Here is a 22,727-nt window from a genome sequence, read left to right on the forward strand (position 1 = left end):
GTTGTTTGTGAATTTTTAACAATTTCTTCATTTACAGTTTTTGGGTATCCTGTATGTTTTGTATCTGTTAGTTAAAAATTCCCTGAATGGAACTTTTTAAACATTTGACATGTTCAAAGTTTAGGAACATCTTTTCCAAACACATTACAAATTTTTGTTTACCATTTGTATGACATTATTATATATCCTTTCCAAACCTATTAAGCAGAATATGTCTGATGGTTACCTTTTTTTTTTATCAGAAGATATTCGACTTGATTTTATGAATATGTTAAATATGAGATTGTATTCTTTGTTTAGAAATTTATTTAAAATTTTTTACTTCACATTTTGTTTGAATAAGCAAAAACTGTCTGTTGAACCCAATAATGTTTACTTATTAATCATGGCATCTGAGAAGAGTGTGGAAGGAATGAAGTCTAATAGGAAGGTTGTAATATCAACAATTGAGATGAAAGGAACTTCACAATAGGCTGAAGCATGAAAATTGTACATGTTGCGGATCTGATAGCCATGTTTAAGATGCTGAAGTTGATGGTGTGTGATCTGCAAATGCAATTTTTATTTTATTATACATTATTTATGTATTACATTTATTATTTTCATGTTTTAGTTTACTATTAGGGCATTTAATTGTGTTATTTTTATCTTAAACTTAAACAGCAAATACACATAATTTATTGAAATGGCTACTTAAATATTAATTCCCAGACCCAATTAATATTCACTTTCCATTATTTCTAATGGGAAAAATTGAATGCTGAATCATTCAAAGTTTGAATGATTCAGCATTCAAAGTTCAAATGGTCTCCTGGAATGAATTAAATTTGAAGTATGAGGCACCACTGTAATTACTTTTGTTCCTGTTTTTTTGTGTTAATTGTATTGAATTCAAATTACTGTTATTAGTGTATTTATTAGTTTTTAAATTAGACAGTTTAATTTACAATATAATTTGTGTTGTAGGGCTGATGGAAGAAGATGGTCTGTGGCATCTCTCCCATCATCAGGATATGGAACAAATACGCCAGGAAGTTCAAATGTTTCTGTATGTTTTGAAGAATACAAGAATTTGAAATGAAAGTTTATTTACTTTGTTTATATATTAATCTTTATTATAGTCACAGTGTTCATCTCAAGAAAAATTACACTTATTTCCAAATCAGTCAACTCCAGATGATGCAAAACATACTAGACATTTTAGTAGTAATGAAAGCAATCCTGGTCTTGAAGATGAAGGAAGACGATCTCCAATGATTCGTCCTCGTTCCAGAAGTTTGAGGTTTGATTATTTTTAAAATTGTTGTGTTGAATTTTTACATTTAATTCAATTTTACGATGATTAACTGTTTTGTGAAAATAATTTTGAAATTATTGTTTTGTAATTTCATATGTATATAAAACTTCAAGATTTATGTTTTATTTTGTAACTTTTTAAATCATTATTAATCTTCTGGAAAAAATTTTGATGTTTTGGAAGTAAAACAAAATTATATTAATTAAAAGAATTTTACAAATGAAATAAAGATAAAAAATATTTATCAATTTAATAATATGATTTCATCAAAATTACTTAAAAATTAAACATTATCAAGTTTTTATTTATGAAATTGTTCCAAAAATTATATATTCATTAATTATAAATTTTTCCTTTTTAAAAATAATTAATTTTTTATTTAATGTTTTTACAGAAAAATAATTATAAAGGAATTGTGTTAGGAGAATTGAGAGTTGAAATAAATAAACTAAGATATTTTTTGATTATTTACATGTAATCAGTAGCATAGCTATTATCAAGCACAGTTAAACGATGCTTCAGAGCTCGCAACGTAAGGGGACCTAAATCAGGTCTCAAGCACTGTTTATTTGAAATAATATAAATATGAGAATTTTTAAGCTACATTACATAAGAAAAATAAGAATATTTTTTGTTTGTTTTGATTAGAAACAATTAATTTTAAATAAATGTATAAGGGAAAGTTGGGCAAGAGTTCATGGTTTTGCTTGAATAATTGCACAAAATATTGTCATCAAAACAGACTTATTAATAAACTATTGAGCAGGAAAATGTATCAGACACATATTTATTTGTAAATATTCATCACTCAAAAGAATAAAAAAAAAATTTAGTTGTGAAACTTATATACAGGAAAAAAGTTGTCTGTGATAGAGAGGAGGCTATACAAACTAGCCAATAGCATCAGACTATGTGGATGGATATCTTAATTTTTGAACCTTAATAACTTGCTCATTATGGTCCATAGAATGAAATGTTTGGAGGATTACATTATCATTTCAAACACTACCTTTGTGCCAAAATTCATCAAAATTGGTGGAGACATAGGCATAGTACTCCTTGTTAGTTTCAGAGTGTTTTTTTTTCTGTAGCATTAATAAATTTTACACATAAAAAATGTAATTTAAGATTAAGACCGATATCTGTATAAACACTTTGCTTTAAAATTCTTAAATAGTACTGAAACTGACATTAAACAGATTTCACTTTACCATCAAAAACTCATTTTTTTTAGTACAAATAGTGTTTTATGAACCAATGAGGGAAAGCTATTGCAGAGCAAGAGAGCATGTGCACATTTGTTCCAAAATACCACTTCATAAGTGTAAGTTTGAACATTAGATCTTCAGACTAGTGCTTGAACACACGTGCTGTTTGCTATGTAGCTATATTCACAAAATGTTTAATGCACACTTGCTTATTTCCTATTTCAAAATCATTCTCAATAAACAAATATATACTATCAAAAAGTAACATCAAATAGTCTGAAAAATGTTTAACTTGCCTTTTTTCAAATTCAGGCTGTTGTCAATGTTGGCAACAACTACTGATCATGTGACCAAAATCAATGTTACCAGGAACATTTTAATCTCTAAATAGATGGGTTATGTATTCTTACCTTATGTGCAATCTTATCCCATTTTCCCTTACAATTTTTTTTAGACAGTTTTTAGTTTTTATGATTAAATTTATTGTTTTGCAACAGTGCAAAATGACAACACTTCAGAGTATAAAGTATTATAAAAATAATATACAAATAATAGGAATAATAATAAATATATGAATAGCTGTTTCATTTGTGGAACTATTTTATTGTTTTTTTTTTCAGAAATGCTGCATTCCATCGTTTTGAAAAAACAATGTGATCTGTTTGTAGTTAGCCAATTTTAAGACGATTATGTAGATTCCAATAATACGTTGTCCAATGACATCAGTTATATAAAATATATTATTCAACAAAAATGTAATCTGTTCTAGTATTATTTATGGATTGATGTGCCGATTAGATTCATTGTCAGTTTGATAGGTGTTTCATACGTTCTCAGTGCAGTATATTGTTTTAGTTTTGTTTAATATTACATTTTATATTCATATGTTTATTTTATATTAAAATATTAAATTTCTTTATTAAACACTTAAACTCACAAAAGCATTCTAAAATTTTTATTTATTGGAAGTGATGATGAAATAAAGGTATTGAAAACGTCTTTGATTTAAATAAAAGTACTTACCATTATGTTAATTTAGTAGTTTCAAATTATAAAAATATTGTTTAAATGCAGTAGTGTAAGGATAGAAAAGATTGGTCTTTCTGGATGAAAATTCTAATATTTATTATCTCTGTCAATTATATGCTTAGTTATTAAAAAAATGAATGTAGTTCAGTCTCAAAAATGAAAATTACAGTTTCGTGAATTATGCTGCAAGAAACAATTTTAAAGAAAAATTATATGTATATGTAATTAAATGTGAAATTTATGACATCTGTATTTGTAAGTATATAATTTATAAACTCTATACTTGGATTTTTTAGTAAATAACAAACAATTGTAATAGAATTTTGATTACATGTTCATTGTGGATGAAAGGAAATTTATCACATATTCTTGTATTCGCTGTTTGATTAAGTTTTTTTTTCTAGCAGCAGTTTTATATTATTATTGTTTGAGATATATGTGGATTTATTTATTTATATTGATTTGTAATGGTATTGTTACTTTTATGATATAAATAAATTAAATATATGATGACTAAGTTTCAGATTAGTTTTCCTATGAAACTATAATAGTTTTAATTATAATTTATGGTTAACATTTTATACAGCTGAATTACTGTATGAAAAAAAAACTAATAGATTTTGGAATTTGGGACCATATTATATAAACTAAACATAGTTTATTTTTCTGGCTTGAAATTATAGTGATTATCAATGTGAATCCGATAGAATTTAAGTCCATAATGAATTTATCGAGTACACAAATATGCATGTATACAGATATCAACAGGTTTAAATTATTTTCTTATTACGTAAAATCTGTTATATATTAAAAATATATTTATGTGACTTCATTAATAACAATTAATTTTTGGAACAAATTCTATTAAGAATTACTGCTTATATTTTCTAAATAATAATTTTTGATGATTTTTGTAGTTAATTTAAATTACCAATTTAACAATCTAGAAGCCAAATTATTATTGTACAGGTTTTTATTCTTACATATTGATAGAATTGGATATAAGAGAGGCAAAAATGATTTATTTCCTGCTTTCTTTCCCTGTGCCTTCACTATTAGCCTGGCCTGGCTGTGTCTTGCTCCATTAGAGTAAGAAAATACTTCTCATCCTGCTTTCTTGCTCTTTGCTTGGCATAGTAATCTTTATTTTGCTGTGTTTTATGCTCTGTAAATAAAAAAAAAGCAAATTCTTTGAAACATTGTATGTAAAGTATAATTTTTAATAAACATTGTATTGTATTAAGCAAACATTAATATTTTATATACATTATGAAAATTTTTTACTGATGGAAAAATTAATGAAAATATTTGTAAATTGTTGTTTCATTGAGTTTTGCTTGCTTTTAGTATTTGTGGTGTTACGTATAAGTTGTATTCATTTTGTTCTCGTTCTTTAAATATTGAAAACTAAATAACAAAGACTAAAACAATAAATTCTTATTAATTTTCATTTATATATTTATTGGAACATTTGCTTGGGTGCTGAACAGAAAGTGTAATTACTTAATAAATTATAAAAATATTGAAAACATTTGTAAAGACACGCAATACTCAAAATTTCAATATTTTAAAGAACTTGCTTTAAATAATGTAGCATTGCTGTACTAGGCTATGATATTAATTAATATTTAAATGATAAATAAAAGCATAAAGTTTTATATATTATAATTCATACATTTATTATTTATATTCTATTTTTGGAAACAATATTTAATATATTTGCAGCATGATTTATTTAGTAATATTTATAATACTCTATATTATTATTGATAATAATGAATCATTTTATAAAATTGTTTTCTTATAAATTTTCTTTGTAAGTGTTAATATCAAATTTTTCAGTTTATTAGAAAATATCTTTTAATTTTTCTTAAAGTATATATAAATATATAATTTTAAGATTCTGTGAATTGAACAACTAAATTAGTTATCAAAACTTATTTAAAGTAAACTTGTAAAATATTAAATTTATCAACTGTTTCATGAAATTTATTAAATGTGTAGAATAATAAATACTTTTATATTCCAAGATGATTAACATCATGATAATAAAAGTATGACTATTTACCATTTTTATGTATTAAAAATCAAAATTTTTAAGAATTGAATAAATTGAGAAAATTTTATTAACAAAGTACTCTCAATAAGATCATTTTATCATTAAAAAAAAAAAACAAAATACAGTAGAGCGTCATTTATTCGAAAGCCGATCAACCGAAACGTCGGTTAACCGAAAGCTTTCCAGTCGGACTGTGTCGTGCCGAATCGAACGTCTTTTATACTAGATTAACTTCTAAAGTATAATTTTTTTGTTTTTATATTTTTCAATATATTTAGTTTGTTTGTACAAAATAAAGAAATAATTTTTAACGATACAATAGCTACGATTATTATTATAAAAATTTTCGTTAGGCTTAAAATCGACGAAAATTCAACGCGTAGCGACACACAATGGAGAAAAATTTCAACATGGGATAGGTTAATACATTTTTTCATACATAATCAGTTATCCGAACAACCCCAGTCCCCAAGTGATTCGGATAAACGACGCTACACTGTAACATATTTTGAAAAGAACAGTTTTTTAAAAAATAGGCTATGTTTTTATGTTTTATTAGATGTTCAAATCTTATAAAACAGGTTAAATAAAAATAAATAAATCTTTAAAATTCAACACAAATTTTTAAAAGACATTGCTTTTTTTAAAAAAAAACACCATTTTATCCACATAAATGTGTTTTATCAATGTTTTAAATATATTAAAACAAAGCTTAAATACAAAATAAGAAAGCTAATAACTACAATGAAAATTAAATGCAAAGTATTTAAGTAATATAAACGTACATAAAAAAAATTTCCAAAATACTTATATCATAATGAAACTTAATGGCTAATAAAATGCAAGAAAGTATGATTACAAGAGTTACTTTAAAATTGTTTGGATTAATACTCAAGTAAAAGCAAGCTTAAAGCCTAACAGAAAAATCGAAACTTAAATGTACAGAATAAATAGGATGAACTTAAGAGAACTGGATTCAGGCAAGGGATTTTCTACACTTTGTCCAATTTAGTTTATAAATTTGGTTTTGATGCAAAACGAAAAGCCTGTTTTTATTTGGAAATTAATCCAAATAGTAATAAAATAACCCTTATAATGAGTTTCTATGCAATTTAAATTTTAAGTGCATTATTATGACATTAAGAAATTTGAAATATTTAAATAATATATATAAGGTAAATAACTTTAATTTGACTGTAAATATTAAATTTAAAAGGTTTTTTTTTAATATTTTGTATGTAATTTTTATTTTCATATTTTCAGAATGTTATTCAAAATCGTTATTTAAAGAAATTTTTTTAGCATGCATTATTTTGTTCATTTGAAGATGATCAACTTTTTTAAAGTATTTGTTAATAAGTTTTTCAGTTTATCATAAAAATGTTTAATTTTAGAATCATAGGATAATAAAAAAATTTTATATGTTTTTTTAATTCTTGAACACTTTGTTGAACGTTCTCATATTTTATTCAATCATCCCGTAAAATCTATATGACAGAATTCAGTAACTACTAAATATTTCCAAAATTTATTTTACAAAAACTAGACATAGTAAATTCATTTTCTGAACAATCCGAAATATGTTCAGTTTCAATATTTTATAAGTTCTTGTTTTCAGTAAAATTTAAACAAAATGTTCGAGTTGTTATGAACTGTTTGCTGAATGCATAATCATTGGCAAGAATTACATTCAAAATTGGGTTAATGTTACCCTAGGTATACAAAATAGCGGCTCGTCTCCGATTCCAGCAATCAGAAGACGGAACAGTGGGGACGCACGTTCTAACCTAACCTAACCTATTCTAATAATTTTGTTGGTAATAAGTATGGTATTTATTAGAATAGGTTAGGTTAGGTTAGAACGTGCGTCCCCACTGTTCCGTCTTCTGATTGCTGGAATCGGAGACGAGCCGCCATTTTGTATACCTAGGGTAACATTAACCCAAAATTGTATAAAATGCATAGTAGAATTTATTAAAATAAATATAATGACAAAGTACAGAGTAAATTTCTGAAACAGACTGCAAAATTTTAAAAAATTACTTTACAAATTAGTATCTTACAGAAATACATTTTAATATTTTTCAAGTCAATTTTATTTTTATTTTTAGAAACTACACATAAATAAGTTTGAATTAAATTAAATTTAAAAATTTTTTTTTTTATAATAGGACAAGGGTCGATCTTTTTGAAATTATGTACCACACACTACGTTTCACTGAAGAATCTTATATGTACATTTGAAAAAATAAAATAAATATACATTAGTTAGAATAAATAAATATAACTAAAAGTAAAGGAATAGTAAAAATAAAATGAGTTAATAAGTTATTAGATTTTATATTCAGTAAAATTCTTATAAGATTATTATTATTATCTAAATTTTTCATTTTGCTGGATGTTAAAGATCAAACATTTTTAACTGTCTTAAACAATTACTTTCAGATTAGAACAAAAAAGAAAGGTAACATTCTAGGGTGTAGGTGAGATTTAAATTATAAGAACCTATGCAAAGTTTAAAAAATTACAATTAAAAGAAAAGGAATAAACTTTAAAATAACCAATAAAACATGTTACATTAAAAATTAGATGAAGAAAAATGTTCAAGCATGCATACATAATTTAAATCCCTATTTGAATCTAGAAGACTGTGTTTATAAATTCTTAAATTTTGCATTTTGTGTATGTTCTAGAATGTTATCTTTTCTTTTTGTTCTGGCCTGAATGATTGAAAAAGACTATTTGAAAATATTTGTACTTTAACATTCAGCAAAAATAAAAAATTAAAGACTGATTTATATTGTTTCAAGTGTTTCATCTAATTTGTAAGATAGAGTATTCTCATATTTCAAATGTGACTACAAAAAATTTGAATATACAGGTACTCCTCACTTTACAACAGAGTTCCGTTCTGACGACTACGTCGATAAGCGAGGAGCTTGTGTCAGGAATATAGAATTGTTGTAAAATTATACAAATTATGCAACAAACTTCAAATCTATTCATAAAAAAACTATTATAGTACGCTTAGCGCGCATGTCACCATCCGCCACTGACCAACATTCAAGCTGAGAAAGAGGATTCCCCGAATTGCAGATCGAAACTCGATTGGTCGTAAGTGCGAGTGGTCGTTAAGCAGATAGGTGGTAAAGTGAGGAGTACCCGTATTTCATTGAAGTTGTACAAAATTTAGCTGACAAAGACAATTTTGATTTTTTGCTTAAACACTAAAGAGTATAGAAACTCTGTTTACAAAAAGATTAATTTTCAATGATGAAATAATTTTGCATTTAGTAAAAAGTGCACTAGTACAATTTTCATTTTTAAACTATTGAAAATTTCTATGTTGCTAATATTATAAGCATGAATAAAAGTTATTCAAGTTAAAGTTTTATATTGATTTCAGCAAAATATCAGGTCAGTCCATAAGTTCATGCGTATTTTTATCTACAAAAAAAGCAGCAGAAAATTTTAATTAAATTTTATTTCAATCTATAATGTATTCACCATTATTTTGTACAATTTCTTGCCATCTTGATGGTAGCTTTTTAATCCCGTCTTCGTAAAATGATTTCGGTTTTGAATCAAAATATTCAGAAATAGCCTTTTTTACATTGTTCTCATCCTCAAAAGTTTTCCCTTTTAAAAAATTCTGCAAACTGCGAAAAAGATGATAATCACTGGGAGTAATATTTGGCAAATATGGTGGATGAGGTAAAATTTTCCAGTTGTAGCTTTCAAGTTTCTGTACAGTTATTTTTGCAGCGTGTGGTCTGGCATTGTCGTGCTGCAAGAGAACCTGCTTTCTGTTCACTAACAACGATCGATTTTTTTTTCAATTTTTCATTTAAACGCTCTAATTGCTCACAATACATTTGAGCTGTAATTGTTTGATTAGGTTCTAACAGCTCAAAGTGAATTACACCCGACATATCCCACCAAACAGACAAAAGAATTTTTTTGGATGCAACCCACCTTTTGCAGTCGGTTTTGGCTGCTTGACGCGATCCATCCATTGTCTTTTTCTCGTCACATTATTATAGAGGATCCATTTTTCGTCTCCAGTAACCAGCCTACCAAGAAAAGGTTCTAAAGCAATACGGGATAAAAGAGACGTGCAAATGTTTACACGTTGTTGTCGGTTAGCTATTGACAGTTCGTGTGGTATCCGTTTTCCTAGCTTTGAAACTTTTCCGATTTGTTGTAGGTGTCTATGAACAGTTCCACGGGATGAATTTAAATGTTCCGCAATTTCATCAACTGTTAAAGATGGTTCTGCTTCAACTAGTGCAGAGAGAGCATCGTCATCAAAGTCAATGGGTCTTCCAGTACGAGCCTTATCCTCCACACTAAAATCATTGTTTCTAAATCTTTCAAACAACTTCTGCGCAGTCCTTGCACTAATTACAATTTGATTATGTACAGTATTTATTTTTTTTTTTTGGCTGCATTTGTAGCATTCTCACCACTTAAAAATAAAAAGCATAAAACATGTCTTTTATATTCGTGGGTTACTTCCATTTTAACGAAAATAAACAACTGAAATGTTCACAATTCTGAACAGTATTATATGAATGAGATCCAATTTAACACTTCAGTGTAAAAATGATCACATTGGACTGACATTTTTAACAGCAAAACAAGATTTTTCTCAAAGTCATAAAAATGCACATGGACTTATGGACTGACCTGATAGTTATAGAATGTTTTTTGCAATGGAAATGTTAATTTAAATGCCCTGTTAGAATGTGTTCAGATAGCTAATACTTTAGATCATAAAGATTTACATTACTTACTTTTCTAGTATAATGGCATATCTACTGTTAAATTCTATATAAGATATCATTGTGTGTCATTATTGCAATTATCTAATGAAAAAAGGATGCTAAAAATATAATTTTGACTTTTTCAGTTTCAATGTTTTTAGATTTAACAGTTTCTTTAATATTAATATAAGCTATAAAGTGGAACTGTGCAGAATATAACAATTCACTCATTGATGTAAGAAGGTCCATTATTAATTTCACTTGTAGAATCTTGTAGAATACTGGAAATTTTTTCATTATTTCCTACTGACTCTATTAAAGTTTTCCCTTTTGACATTGTATGAAAGTTGGCATTATCTAAAATTCTGGTTATCTAAATACTTGTTTGATAAAAAAAAAATAATATTACTATAGTATTATATTTCATATATATAACAATATCAAGCATAAATCTTAACCTTTCAACAGTGGGATAGTCAGGTATGGGGCTACCCCAAAGTAGTGGAGAATAAACGTGGGAAATTTTTAAAGTATTTTTTCACGTGTTTTTTTCTCATTACTGTTTCGGAAAAAGATTTTTTAAACAGTTATGACTAGTGAAGAAAAGTCTGTTTTTATTGTTACATAATTCATTTTTTATGTGAATTGTTTTTTGCGGTAGTTTTTGGCGATACCCCAAAAGAATTTAACGGATACATCCGTCCCTCACTACTGCCACATGATCGATATATCCGTTGGTCACTACAGAGTGGTTAAATTTCAGTATTTTAACATTTTAGCTTTCACTTCAACACTAATTTCCAGAAAATGTATACAAATAATACAGCTGAATTAATTATCAGGCTATAACTTAGCTAATGAATTATATTATATAAATATATAAATATTTTGTAATCTATATGTATAAAATTACATGTCCTGACTCACCGATTGATTGATCATCACCCAGAGCAAACCGCTGAACCTAAAGAGGTGAAATTTGGTACACAGTTAGGGTACATTATGAAAATGCACACTAAGAAGAGATTTTTCAAAATTCCCTTCATGGGGGAGAGGGAGAGGATTAAGGCTTAACCTGAGGAATGGCTTCCACTGTACTATTTTAGATGCAATTTTTTTGGTTTTGATAGTAATTATTTAATTTCCAAATGTACGGTATTTACCAAATCATCCAAATCATTTGCTGGAGCAATGCCAGGCTCATTTGCTAGTTTAAATTAAAGGTAAATAGGTAGTTAGACTACAGATAACCCAAACCTTCTCTGTTGGTTGTTATATTGTGACTTATCACAAAATTGCATTTGAGGATATATTCTGTATAAGTTAAAGAAAAATATTTTTCAAGAAAGGAAAGATTTACTTTATTTAATTAGCATTCAACAGAGATGATTATATTATAAAAAAATAAGAGTAATTTGAATTACTGTATTTTTTCTTCCTGAATAAATTAATGAGAATTTTAGAGGAAATAATTAAAAAGTGAAATTAAAAATTTGTTGATTACTGGAAAAATATGTAATAGTAATAATTAGATGTGTAAATTATTCATTTATCTTCATATAACTGTAAAATCATATATATTACCGCTTACTAATTTTGCAAGTGTCCATCAAAATTAGTAGTCGGTAATATATGTGATTTTACAGTTACATAAAGATAAATGAATAAGATTATATGTTAAATTTAAATATTATTAATCAAATTTATATTAATAAAAAGTATTTAAAATTGAAGATAACATACAAATAAAAATTTGAAGCCTTGTAAATTTCCTTAACATCTACAGGAACACAATTTGATAGAATTGATGTTTTGTGTGTGGATCGAGAAGAGCATTTAAAGAAAGGTTGAGTTCACTAACATTAAATTGTGTTCCTGTGATTGTGAAGGATGCTTGAAAGAAGATTTCAAATTTTTATTTATATTTAGTTCTAATTTTTTATATTAATGTTTACATAACAGAAAAAAATATAATACAATTGCTACTGAGAACACACCATACGGGAACACTCCTGTTGATGGAAAAAGTGGAGTTTTATTTTCTATAATTTACAATGGATATGCATTTTGAGACTTATGCTTTTCTTCAGTCCTTTATGTATAATGGTAAAATTAAAACTATACAGTAGAGCATCAATTATCCGACTCAATTGGGGACTGGGGTTGGTTGGATAACTGAAAAAACGGATAACCGAAAAGTATGAAAAAATACATTATTAGTATAGTATATTAGTATATCCCACGTAATTAGTATATTAGTATTAACCTACTTCGTGTTGAATTTTCATTGATGTTAAGCCTAACAAAGTTTTTAAAAAAATAATAATCGTCGCTATTGTATCATTAAAAATTATTTCTTTATTTTGCACAAAATAAATAGAGTACTGTACTGTATATTAAAAAATATATTTGAGTTACATATTTTACATAAAGTAGGCCTATACATTAGAAAAAGAAGTCGAAAATTTTCTTTTGCTTTGCGGCTGAAACTCATGTTTTGCTGCTAAATCTCGCACACGTTTTAAAAACAGCAATTGGATAGCGTCATTAAATAAAATTAAGCCTGGTTTAAATACTGGCCTCCCTTTCGTGGTCGAGCCAGTGTTGCCAGCTAAAACACGCAAAAATTTTAACAAAAATAATATTAAAGTAGCCAAGACAGCCAAATATTGTAGTGCCGCATCACAGTGGACATTTGAATTTGCTGACTAGAACGTGGTCAGTTAATCGATGTGACGATTGATTGGAGGTCAGATAATCGATGCTCTACTGTAATTATAGTGATTACTGGAATAAGTAATTGTTAAAAACATGGGGTAGAACAAGTAAAACTAAAAATAAAAATATTTTGGTTAAAATGTAGATAAAATTGACCATTAAAGGTAGTAAAAATATAAAAACTTTAAAACCAATAAAAACTAGTTAAAAACCTTTTTTAACCAGTTTTTATTGCATATCCATTATAAATTATAGAAACTAAAACTCCACTTTTTCCATCAAGAGGAGTGTTCTGTGTATGTCCTCAATAGCAATTTCATGCTAGGTTCCAAGGAACATGCAATCAGTTGAGAGAACAGCAAGCAATCAAGTATCTTTCTTTTAATTTTGATTTTTAATATTTTTATTTTGTATAATTTTTAACTATATTTTTGTATAATGATAGTAATATTGATTGAGTTAGGGTGTATATAGTATTTTTAATTTCACATGTTCAAAACTTTGATTTTATTGTAATCAAATGTGTCATTTAAATTATAATTGATATAATTTGCTACAAGTATTGTTTTATATGAATATTTTAAGGACTAAATATGCTAATTAATAAGAATAATGTAAGATATTTTAAATTAATTTTTTCATCTTTTTTATATAAATGATTGGTTTTTTTTATTTCTACTTTGAAATTTCATAAATCAGTTATAAACTATTAGAAATTTGATAATTCTAATTAGAATGACATTGTGTATAAGTTGAGTAGACATGTAAGTGCATGTAGATGTGTATTGGGCATTCTAACATGCACATCCCCCATAAACACCTACACAGACAATCAATGATATGTTTATTTTGAACAAGTTTCAAGTTTTTTTGTAAATGATTAAACCTTTCAATAATATAGACAACAGTGTTATCTAGTTTTGAATAATATTTTATTAACCAAAAAATAAAAATCATTGATAAATAAAGAACAATGCTTTTAATGGAATATGAAAATAACAAAATTACATTTAGAAAATTGATAAAATGTTCTGTTATTGTGAAAGCAAGATAAATTTTCTTTAGTTGAGTTTCTAAAGATAAGCATTAAAATGTTTGCTTTTGTTAAACGTGTGTTAATTTGCTGTTTTTGGTACTCCACTAAAAGCATTGTTTTCTATTTACCACAATTCGAAGAAGTTAATGATTTTGTTTTGAAAATAAACATTGAGTCTATACATTTATTATATTTACATAATTTTGTTAAATTTTATGGAACCATATTTTTGCACATATAACTCATGGCAATGTATAATCTGAAATGACGTATAACCTGCAGAAAATTAGTATAACAAAAATAAGACTTGTGTGACCCGTCTGACTATACTGCCTTTGCCATTGCTCCGAAGGAAATTACTGTACTTTCTTTTTTATTTCTTAATATTACCTTTTGTTTCCAATTGTAATTGGAGTGAGTACGAAATATTTTACTCGAAGATAATTTGTGTTTTTTCTTTCTTTAAGATATTCGTATGTTCTTTTGGCCAACCTAACTGTAGGTGCAAGTTTGTAATTGCAATTTAAAATCATCATAAAACCTGTCCCATTGTATAACCCATGTTCCTTACCACAGGTTATGTATACAAAAATATGGTGTGTGTGTATGCATGTACACGTGCACATACATGTTTATAAATATGTGAATAAACATTTAAATTTTTTATTTGATAACTAGACAATGTTTATATTTAATTAAACATATTTTTAACCTATTCAAATAATACAATTAAAAAATATTTAAAATTGAAAGTAGACACTTTTAATTGCAATTTATCTTAGTAGTAAAATGAATTTAAATTTTAAAAAATTTTAACACATTTTATTGATATTAATTAAAAATAATTTAAACATAACTAAAAGCTACATTATTTTTTAACTAGAATTATGAAATTTGGTCTAATTCTAGTTTAAAAATAACTTTGTTGTTAGATATGTTTTCTATTAAAAATTTAGCAATAGTTTATTTATACGTAGAGATAATTTAATGAATTAAAAATAAGTAATTTATTTATTTAGGAAAATTTTATTATATAAAAGTAATAAATTAATTTTTTTTAGCAGTCCAATGCGTTCACCTGGAATGGATAATGAAATTATTATGATGAACAGTATTTATAAAGAAAGATTTCCTAAGGTTAGAAATTAAAATAATAGATAAAAACATTGCATTACTATAAATTTATAAACAAATGCATTTTTAGAGTTCAAATATTAAAACCATTTCAGAATATAGTGAAAACTATTACATTATATTATAGTTCTATTTATACATAAACAAACCTCACATTAATAAGAGATTGCACGTAATACCTTCCTCTAGTGACAAATTATTTGGTAAATAATTAAATATAATTGTGGAAAAGTAGCCGGATGTAATCTGGTGATTGTTTGGCCTTATAGTTTTATTCAAATTAAATATTTGTAAAACTTATCATTTACTTTAAATAATCATTAGTATAATTTTTTAAACTGAGGTTTTCAATACAAGAAACAAAAACTGCATTCTTCTATATACATGTATTTTTGTATGAAATATCTTTGAATTTCATCAAATATAACAAAAAAGGCAACGAAATATAAAAAAACTTATAAATATTTCAGTATAGTTACAAATATTTTAGTATAGTTACAAATATTTTGATCCCACAGTTTTGATTAATAATTCAAATACCATGAATGTTGATATTCCAAGTTATGATTGATATTAATCTTATAGAAAATGGTTTGACAAAAAATTGAAAAACATATATGCAGAGTTATCTTAAAAGTTTTGAGAAAAGACTGTAAAAAAATCAATAAATACATATATCAAGATAATTTATTATTAATCTTCAAATTGCTTTTTTTACACCTGTCTCTGCATATTTATTCCAGTTTTAATAAGGAACAAATATTTTAACTGTAGTTAAGATATTTACAAATGTTACAAGATTAAATAAGTTTCTATAAATAAAAACTGATAAGTTAATTGTACTCAGTACCAATATAATTTTCTATTTGAAGTTAAGACTATTTACAAAAATATACATTTTTGAGTCTTTTTATTCCTTTAACACCGTCACAGAAGTAATAGTTACATTGGATTGAAGAAAAAACTTCATTAAAAGACAAATAATAGGTAAAAATTCAAAAAACGATATCAAACATTAGCCCTTTATTTGAGAATCTGACGCTTTTACTTTTTAATGATCATAGAATGCATCACTAATATCAAAATATTAAAATAATTTTGTATTTAATTTCAATTTGATTGAATAAAATAATATATATATATTATTTGAAATTGACATTTTACTTTAAACTTTAATTATACAGTATTTGATTTTAAATAATAATATATTAAATAATATGTTTGTGTATGGTTTTTTAAATATGAATTTGAAGGCTACACAGCAGATGGAAGAAAGATTAGAGCATTTTATAGGAGATAATAAAGAACTTCCATCATCACTTTCATCTGATGCTGTTGGAAGATTTGCACATCATCAAATTGTAACTATGGCAAATGATTGTTTAGAAAAATCCAAGGAACAATTGATTACTTCTCATTATTTCTACGAAATGTCTGAAAATTTAGAAAAATTATTGACTGAGGTAAATATCAATTCATAATTTTTTATTTATTTATTTTATAATTTCGAAAATGATTAGGTGAAACATTGTTTTTTTTATATATAACTGTTTGCACTACTGGTCTTTTTGCATGCCCATAATGAGTTTGGTGAGGCTCAGAATAAGGATGACTGGATAATGTGGATAGGATCTGACATTTCCAAAGATACCTATGAAAAATTTGTATAAAGTCTTAACCCAGATGGGCAAACTAGAGTTTATCATAGCTCAGCTTAGTTCAGCCATTTACAAATATTGAACTGTCTTGACATGCAAGCTGTAAGTTGAGCTGTGAATTTGGACCAGATCTAGGAGCTGAGCTGATATGTTTGCACTAAAGCTCATTTTTGATTATTAGATTGCATCTGCAATAAAAATGGATACAGTATGTTGGATGTGTTTTCATTTATCTCTTATTAAAATGAGAGCAATCAAATAAAAACTAATCAAGCATTATGCAATTGAACTAACTTATAGACAATTCTTAGGTTTTATGAGATTTTTTAAAAGTAATAAAGGGCAATAGTTTAAAATGATACAAATAATGACAGTCATTTCTTGCAAATTGTGTTCAGTAGAGTCCCAATAATTCAAAGTGGACAAGACAGAGACTATCTTGAATTACAAAAAAAAAATTCTGAATTGTGGATCAAAGTTGAACCCAGCGGTGAGTCAATTTGTGATTCTGGACTCCAGTTGAGAGCTGAGCCAACCATTAAAATTCTGAGCTGTAGCTCAGCTCAGCTCATTTGGTAGAATTCTATGCCAAACTTTACTTTCTTGGCCATCTGGCTGTCAGTGTTTGTTTGATTTTTAAGGTATCATCAGTAAATGTTGTAATAATACATATAAATTTGATTACAATTCAAAAATATTACAAATTAATGTAATAAATATTAATTAAAGATATTCATTCATTGGTATGAAATACAGTAAAATGCTGTAAATCACACAGAAAATCATCTATTTAGAATTTATTTTTAGATGAAAAAATTTTTAAGTTGATTTATATGAATTTATTTCAGTGCCCATGATGTTTTTAGAGTAAATATATAGATGTTTATATAATGAGGTAATGCCTAACATATCTTAGACTTCATTTAAGTTTATTCTTATTTATTAGTGTCAAGAGAAATCCCCACCAGCAGCACAGTATTTGAAAAAATTAATTAAACGATTATTGGTTATTGTTTCTCGTCCAGCTCGTCTTCTGGAATGTTTGGTAAGATTTTTTAAAACAATTTATATATATATATATTATTTTTTTTAGGGTTAAAATTCAAGATTTTTTGTGAAATTCAGTATAATTTTTGAGTAAAGGTGTAAATAGTAATACGATTTTTCTTACAGCTACAAGTTTTTTTTTTTTTTTTTTTGAAAAAATGATTTTTTACTTAAATATAATAATTGAAATTCGATGAAACGTCTTTACTCTTAATAATAAAATTTTAACGTTTGAAAAAGTTCATTCTTAACTTTAGAAATCCTCATGTAAAAATTTGTTTTTACGAGTAACTGAATATTTTATTGGCAATAAAGAAAAATTAATTATAATAATTGCAAATTATTTTATAATTAATTTTATAACTTTTGAAATATATTTACTGATAGATAGGTAATAAGTTGATGATTTTATCATAGATAATTGCAATATTTGCAATAACATATCAATAATAATGTTATTATCTGCATGTAACTTTCAGGTATAGTTCTATAGTTATTAAATATTTTTAATACAGAATTCTGCTATGTTACGACTTTTATCATAAATGCCTAATTTTTTCTTTTTCGCATTTATATTGCAAACTATTATATTCTGTTTTCGTTTACGGTTTATGATAAGATCTAATTTATTTGCCAAATAATTCTTTCATGTAGAAATGTGTATAAATGTTCTGTAGTAACTTTTACAACTTTGTTTTATTTGGCATTTTATTGTTTTTAACAAAGTAAAGAGTAATACAATATATAACCTGACATACTTGTAGCACCAACTTGTAGTACAGTAGAGAGTCGAAAATCGGAATCAATTGGGGACTGGGGTGGTTCAGATTAGTCATTTGTTCCGATTACCAATTATGTACGAAAAAAATATATTAACCTGTCCGATGTTCAAATTTTTCTCCGTTGCGTGTCGCTTCGTGTCGAATTTTCGTCGATTTTAAGCCTAACGAAAATTTTTATAAGAATAATCGAGGCTATCGTATCGTTAAAAATTATTTCTGCATTTTGTATGAACAAAATAAATATATTGAAGAATATAAAAACATGAAAATTATACTTTAGAAGTAAATCTAGTATCAAAAACGTTCGATTCAGCATGACACAGTCCGACTGAAAATCGTGCCGATTACCGGCGTTCCGATTAACGACTCTCTACTGTATCTAATTATTAATTTGTCTCAATATAGCCCAATAAAATATCTAGCAGATCTTTTGATAAAATAAATAGTTTAAACATTTACACACAAATTAAAAGTATTATGTATTACAAAACAAAAACAAAGCATATTACAAAAAGTTTAATTCAAAATTTCAATGTTTTCAAAATTGTAAACTCATTGAAGAAACACCTCTTTTAAAAGAATATTTCCAAGAAAAGAATATAGCCAAGACATCCTGAAAAATCTAAGATCAATAAAAAAAAAATTAAATAATTTTGAAAATAAATTTTCTAATATTTAAAACAATCTATCATTTTATGAAATTTCAAGTAGCATAAATATTAATAACAAAATATACAATTCTTGTAATAGCCAAATATTGCATAAGACTTTTGTCGGTACCATATTAAAATAAATATATATTACTCAATATAAAAATCAAAATTAATTTAAATATGGCACTAACAGAAGAAATGTTAAGAAAGGATGAATTGTGGAATGCAATAAAGTAAAGTTTTGGCAGAAATATATCAAAAATAAGATATCCACATAGAAGTGTAGATTTATAGAATACAGTTGTCCCTTGATAATCCAACAGGTATGGGACCAAAGGGGTGTCGGATTACCGAAAGTGATTACATATTTGGCATTGTTTTGCTAGCAGTAGCCTACAATATTCCTATATTTTATGAGTAAAATGTTGCCTAGGTGAATATGGAAATGAAACACCCATTTCGGTTAACTAAAACATGTTTATTAAAAGAAATATGGAAGCCAATAAATGTACATAGTATGTATAGGCATAAATAATACAGTATGTACAGAACTGTTCACGGAAAACACAAGAAATGTGTGTCGTCGTGTAAGAATTGGGTGGGGAGATTCACGTCGCGACATCCTTCTGTGTAGGCAGAAACGTGACGGGGACTACGGTGACCTTGACGGGAGGTGCGTTGGACTACTGAGCATGCTGGATTACAAAACTTCGGACTATCAAGGGACAACTGTAGTTCTAAATCATAAGCTTTGTAAAAACGTGTAAACTATAAAGATCTGTACAATAGTTCATTGGATTCAAGAAGCATTACAGACATTATGAAGTAACCTATATTTCTTACAGTATGATACCAAGAGTTATTCAATTGAAGGTAACCTATTGAAAGTTACCTTTGAGAAAATTTATATCGATATGAAATTCAGTTACTTTTCTATGAATGAAATATCACTTTTTTTTATAATTTTGGAATTGAAATTTATGAAAGGAAAAAACTCTTCTATTATTTTCTTTATAAATATAACAAATTTAAAAATTTTAAGGTAGCAAATTTTTTCCCCTTGAAAAAATGAGTAAATAAATTTTAATTATGATTACACACAATGTTAATAAAGTTTTTTAATTATACGAGGGTTACTCTGAAAATTTTGCAATACAAGAAAACCATCCATGGTGAATTAGTGTTTATTTTTTTTTAAATAATAAACTTCATGAGATACATTATGCATAAACAAATTTCATCAATCTCACTAAATCTAAATGAGACAGACTCTCTTTCTAATAGTAAAAATGGAACTTTCTAGAGAAGCACTTCATGCAATGATTTACTATGATTTTTGTGATAGATTGAATGACAAAGACTGTTATAAACAATTGAAATTGGCTTTTGGGAATGATGCTCCATCTTTTACTATTGTGTTCTGGTGGTTCAAAAAAATTTCAGAGGTGTCGTACTTCTTTCCATGACAAACCATGTGAAAAGCAACCATGAACAGCAGTGACTTCTAAAAATGTAACTGCTATCCAATGTATGATTACAGAAGACCAAAGGTGTACCTACGAAATGATACAGGAGAGACTACAGATTGGAACCTCCGCAGTTGCAGACATTCTGCATAAGGAAGTATGGTTAGAAAAAGTAATGTCTCGACGAGTTGACAGATTTCCAAAAGTCAGAGCATGTCAGAATCTTTAAGAAAACCCTAGAAGTGTTGAACCAAGGTGGGCATCAGATTATTTCCAGATTGTCACAGGTGGTGAGACATACATACCATTTTATGACTGTCTCACATGTCAAGAATGTCAGGTATGGATCCATAAAGATGATCCAATTCCAACAACTGTGAAAAGGCAGAGAGCAATATTTTTTAGTCACATTTGTTGTTTTTTTTCAATAGCACTGGTATGAAAAAAGCAATTAAGCTTGATGAATAGAAGACAGTAACAGTTAATTGGTACACTATAGTTTGTCTTCCTAGAATTCTGGAGTCACTGAAAATTTGAAGTCAAATTTTGCATCATGATAATCCTTCATCACACACTGCTAAGAAGACCTGATTTCCTTCAAGCTAATAATATAAGAATCATTCAATATCCACCATATTCACCAGATTTGGCAATGTTTGATTTCTGACTATTTTTTATTTCAAAAAATGTTTGAGGAGTCTCAGATTAAACACAGAGAATGAAATTGAAGCTTCCATAACAGAGTATTTTGATAGCATTCCAGAAAATGAATGGTGTCATGCTTTTGATCTTTGGAAGGAGCAACTACATAAGTGCATTTTGGCCAGAGGAGAGTAAAACTTTCAGAATCACTCCCATATACAATAGTTATTACATTTTTAAAAATTAATTTCTAAAGATTCTAATGACCAATGATTATAAAAATTAGATTAATTTACTGTGTAAATTTTATTAATATTATAGGAATTTGATCCTGAAGAATTTTATAGACTTCTAGAAGCAGCAGAAGGTCAAGCCAAAATTATTCAAGGTGTTAGTAGTGAAATACCTCAATACATCATTAATAAATTAGGACTCAATAGAGATCCACTCGCAGGTTTGTCTTCATCTGTAAACTTTAAATTAATTTTTTTTATAAGGATTAACTAAAATGTTCTATATTTACTACAGTTTGTTACATTTATAACTATATTTTTTTAAAACATTGTTTTTGTATGAGATCATTATTCATAGGAGTTGATCCATTTATGAGTACAGTAGAACATCAGTTATTCAGAATAATCAGAACAGGACACTCTTGGACAACCAATTTTTTTTTGATAACCAATCATACTCAGTAGGAAAAGAATAAAAAGATAATATTTTTACTTTTGTTTAAGCTATGTATTTCTGATACAAAGAAAAAAAGATTACAGTATAGAAATTTAATACATACAAATGATGAAAAATAATGAAAATTTTGTCCGATTTATTAAAAATAAGCATTAGTCTTCCCTTGTAATCTGTAACGTAGCTACTGATAAAACTTTAAATTCAAAATTAAAAAAAGTACATAATCGTAAAAATAATAATAATGGGATATCTCAATAGCATACTTATAGAAGATCATCAGCAATCATTATTACATAAAAACTTCATAATTTCTGGAATTTGTACACTCTGAAGTCAATTTTGATTAATTGATTTTCCAATAATTGACACACTATTGTACAGCAGGCCTTTGCCAGTATGCTGAAATAGCAGTTACAGAGTGCAGTTAAAATATGATTAACAGGAATTTTGTTATAACATTAGTTGGATGCATAAAATCAGCTTATTATTTCCCTCCTCCCCTTATTCTGTTACTTATTTCAACTTAAGATAACTGCAGCATT

At 26.6% G+C, this 22,727-nt stretch overlaps 1 protein-coding gene across 10 annotated transcripts in view; it reads left to right on the forward strand.

Moving 5' to 3' along the window:
* LOC136984472 (microtubule-associated serine/threonine-protein kinase 3-like) overlaps window positions 1-22,727 on the forward strand; it is a 112,999-nt gene that overhangs the window by 70,122 nt on the left and 20,150 nt on the right. For 7 of the 10 annotated variants that reach the window (XM_067281459.1, XM_067281460.1, XM_067281468.1 and 4 more), the window contains 7 exons: window positions 967-1,048; window positions 1,122-1,282; window positions 4,594-4,623; window positions 15,178-15,250; window positions 16,501-16,710; window positions 17,852-17,950; window positions 21,817-21,949. In XM_067281459.1, the coding sequence (XP_067137560.1) occupies window positions 967-1,048; window positions 1,122-1,282; window positions 4,594-4,623; window positions 15,178-15,250; window positions 16,501-16,710; window positions 17,852-17,950; window positions 21,817-21,949 (788 nt within the window). Of the gene's footprint in view, window positions 1-966; window positions 1,049-1,121; window positions 1,283-4,593; window positions 4,624-15,174; window positions 15,251-16,500; window positions 16,711-17,851; window positions 17,951-21,816; window positions 21,950-22,727 lie in introns of all 10 variants that reach the window. The other 3 variants (XM_067281463.1, XM_067281469.1, XM_067281462.1) reach the window with 2 other exon arrangements.

This window comes from Centruroides vittatus, unplaced genomic scaffold (assembly GCF_030686945.1).
Source record: "Centruroides vittatus isolate TY-2023 unplaced genomic scaffold, ASM3068694v2 contig_920, whole genome shotgun sequence".
Taxonomy (NCBI): Eukaryota; Metazoa; Arthropoda; class Arachnida; order Scorpiones; family Buthidae; genus Centruroides; species Centruroides vittatus.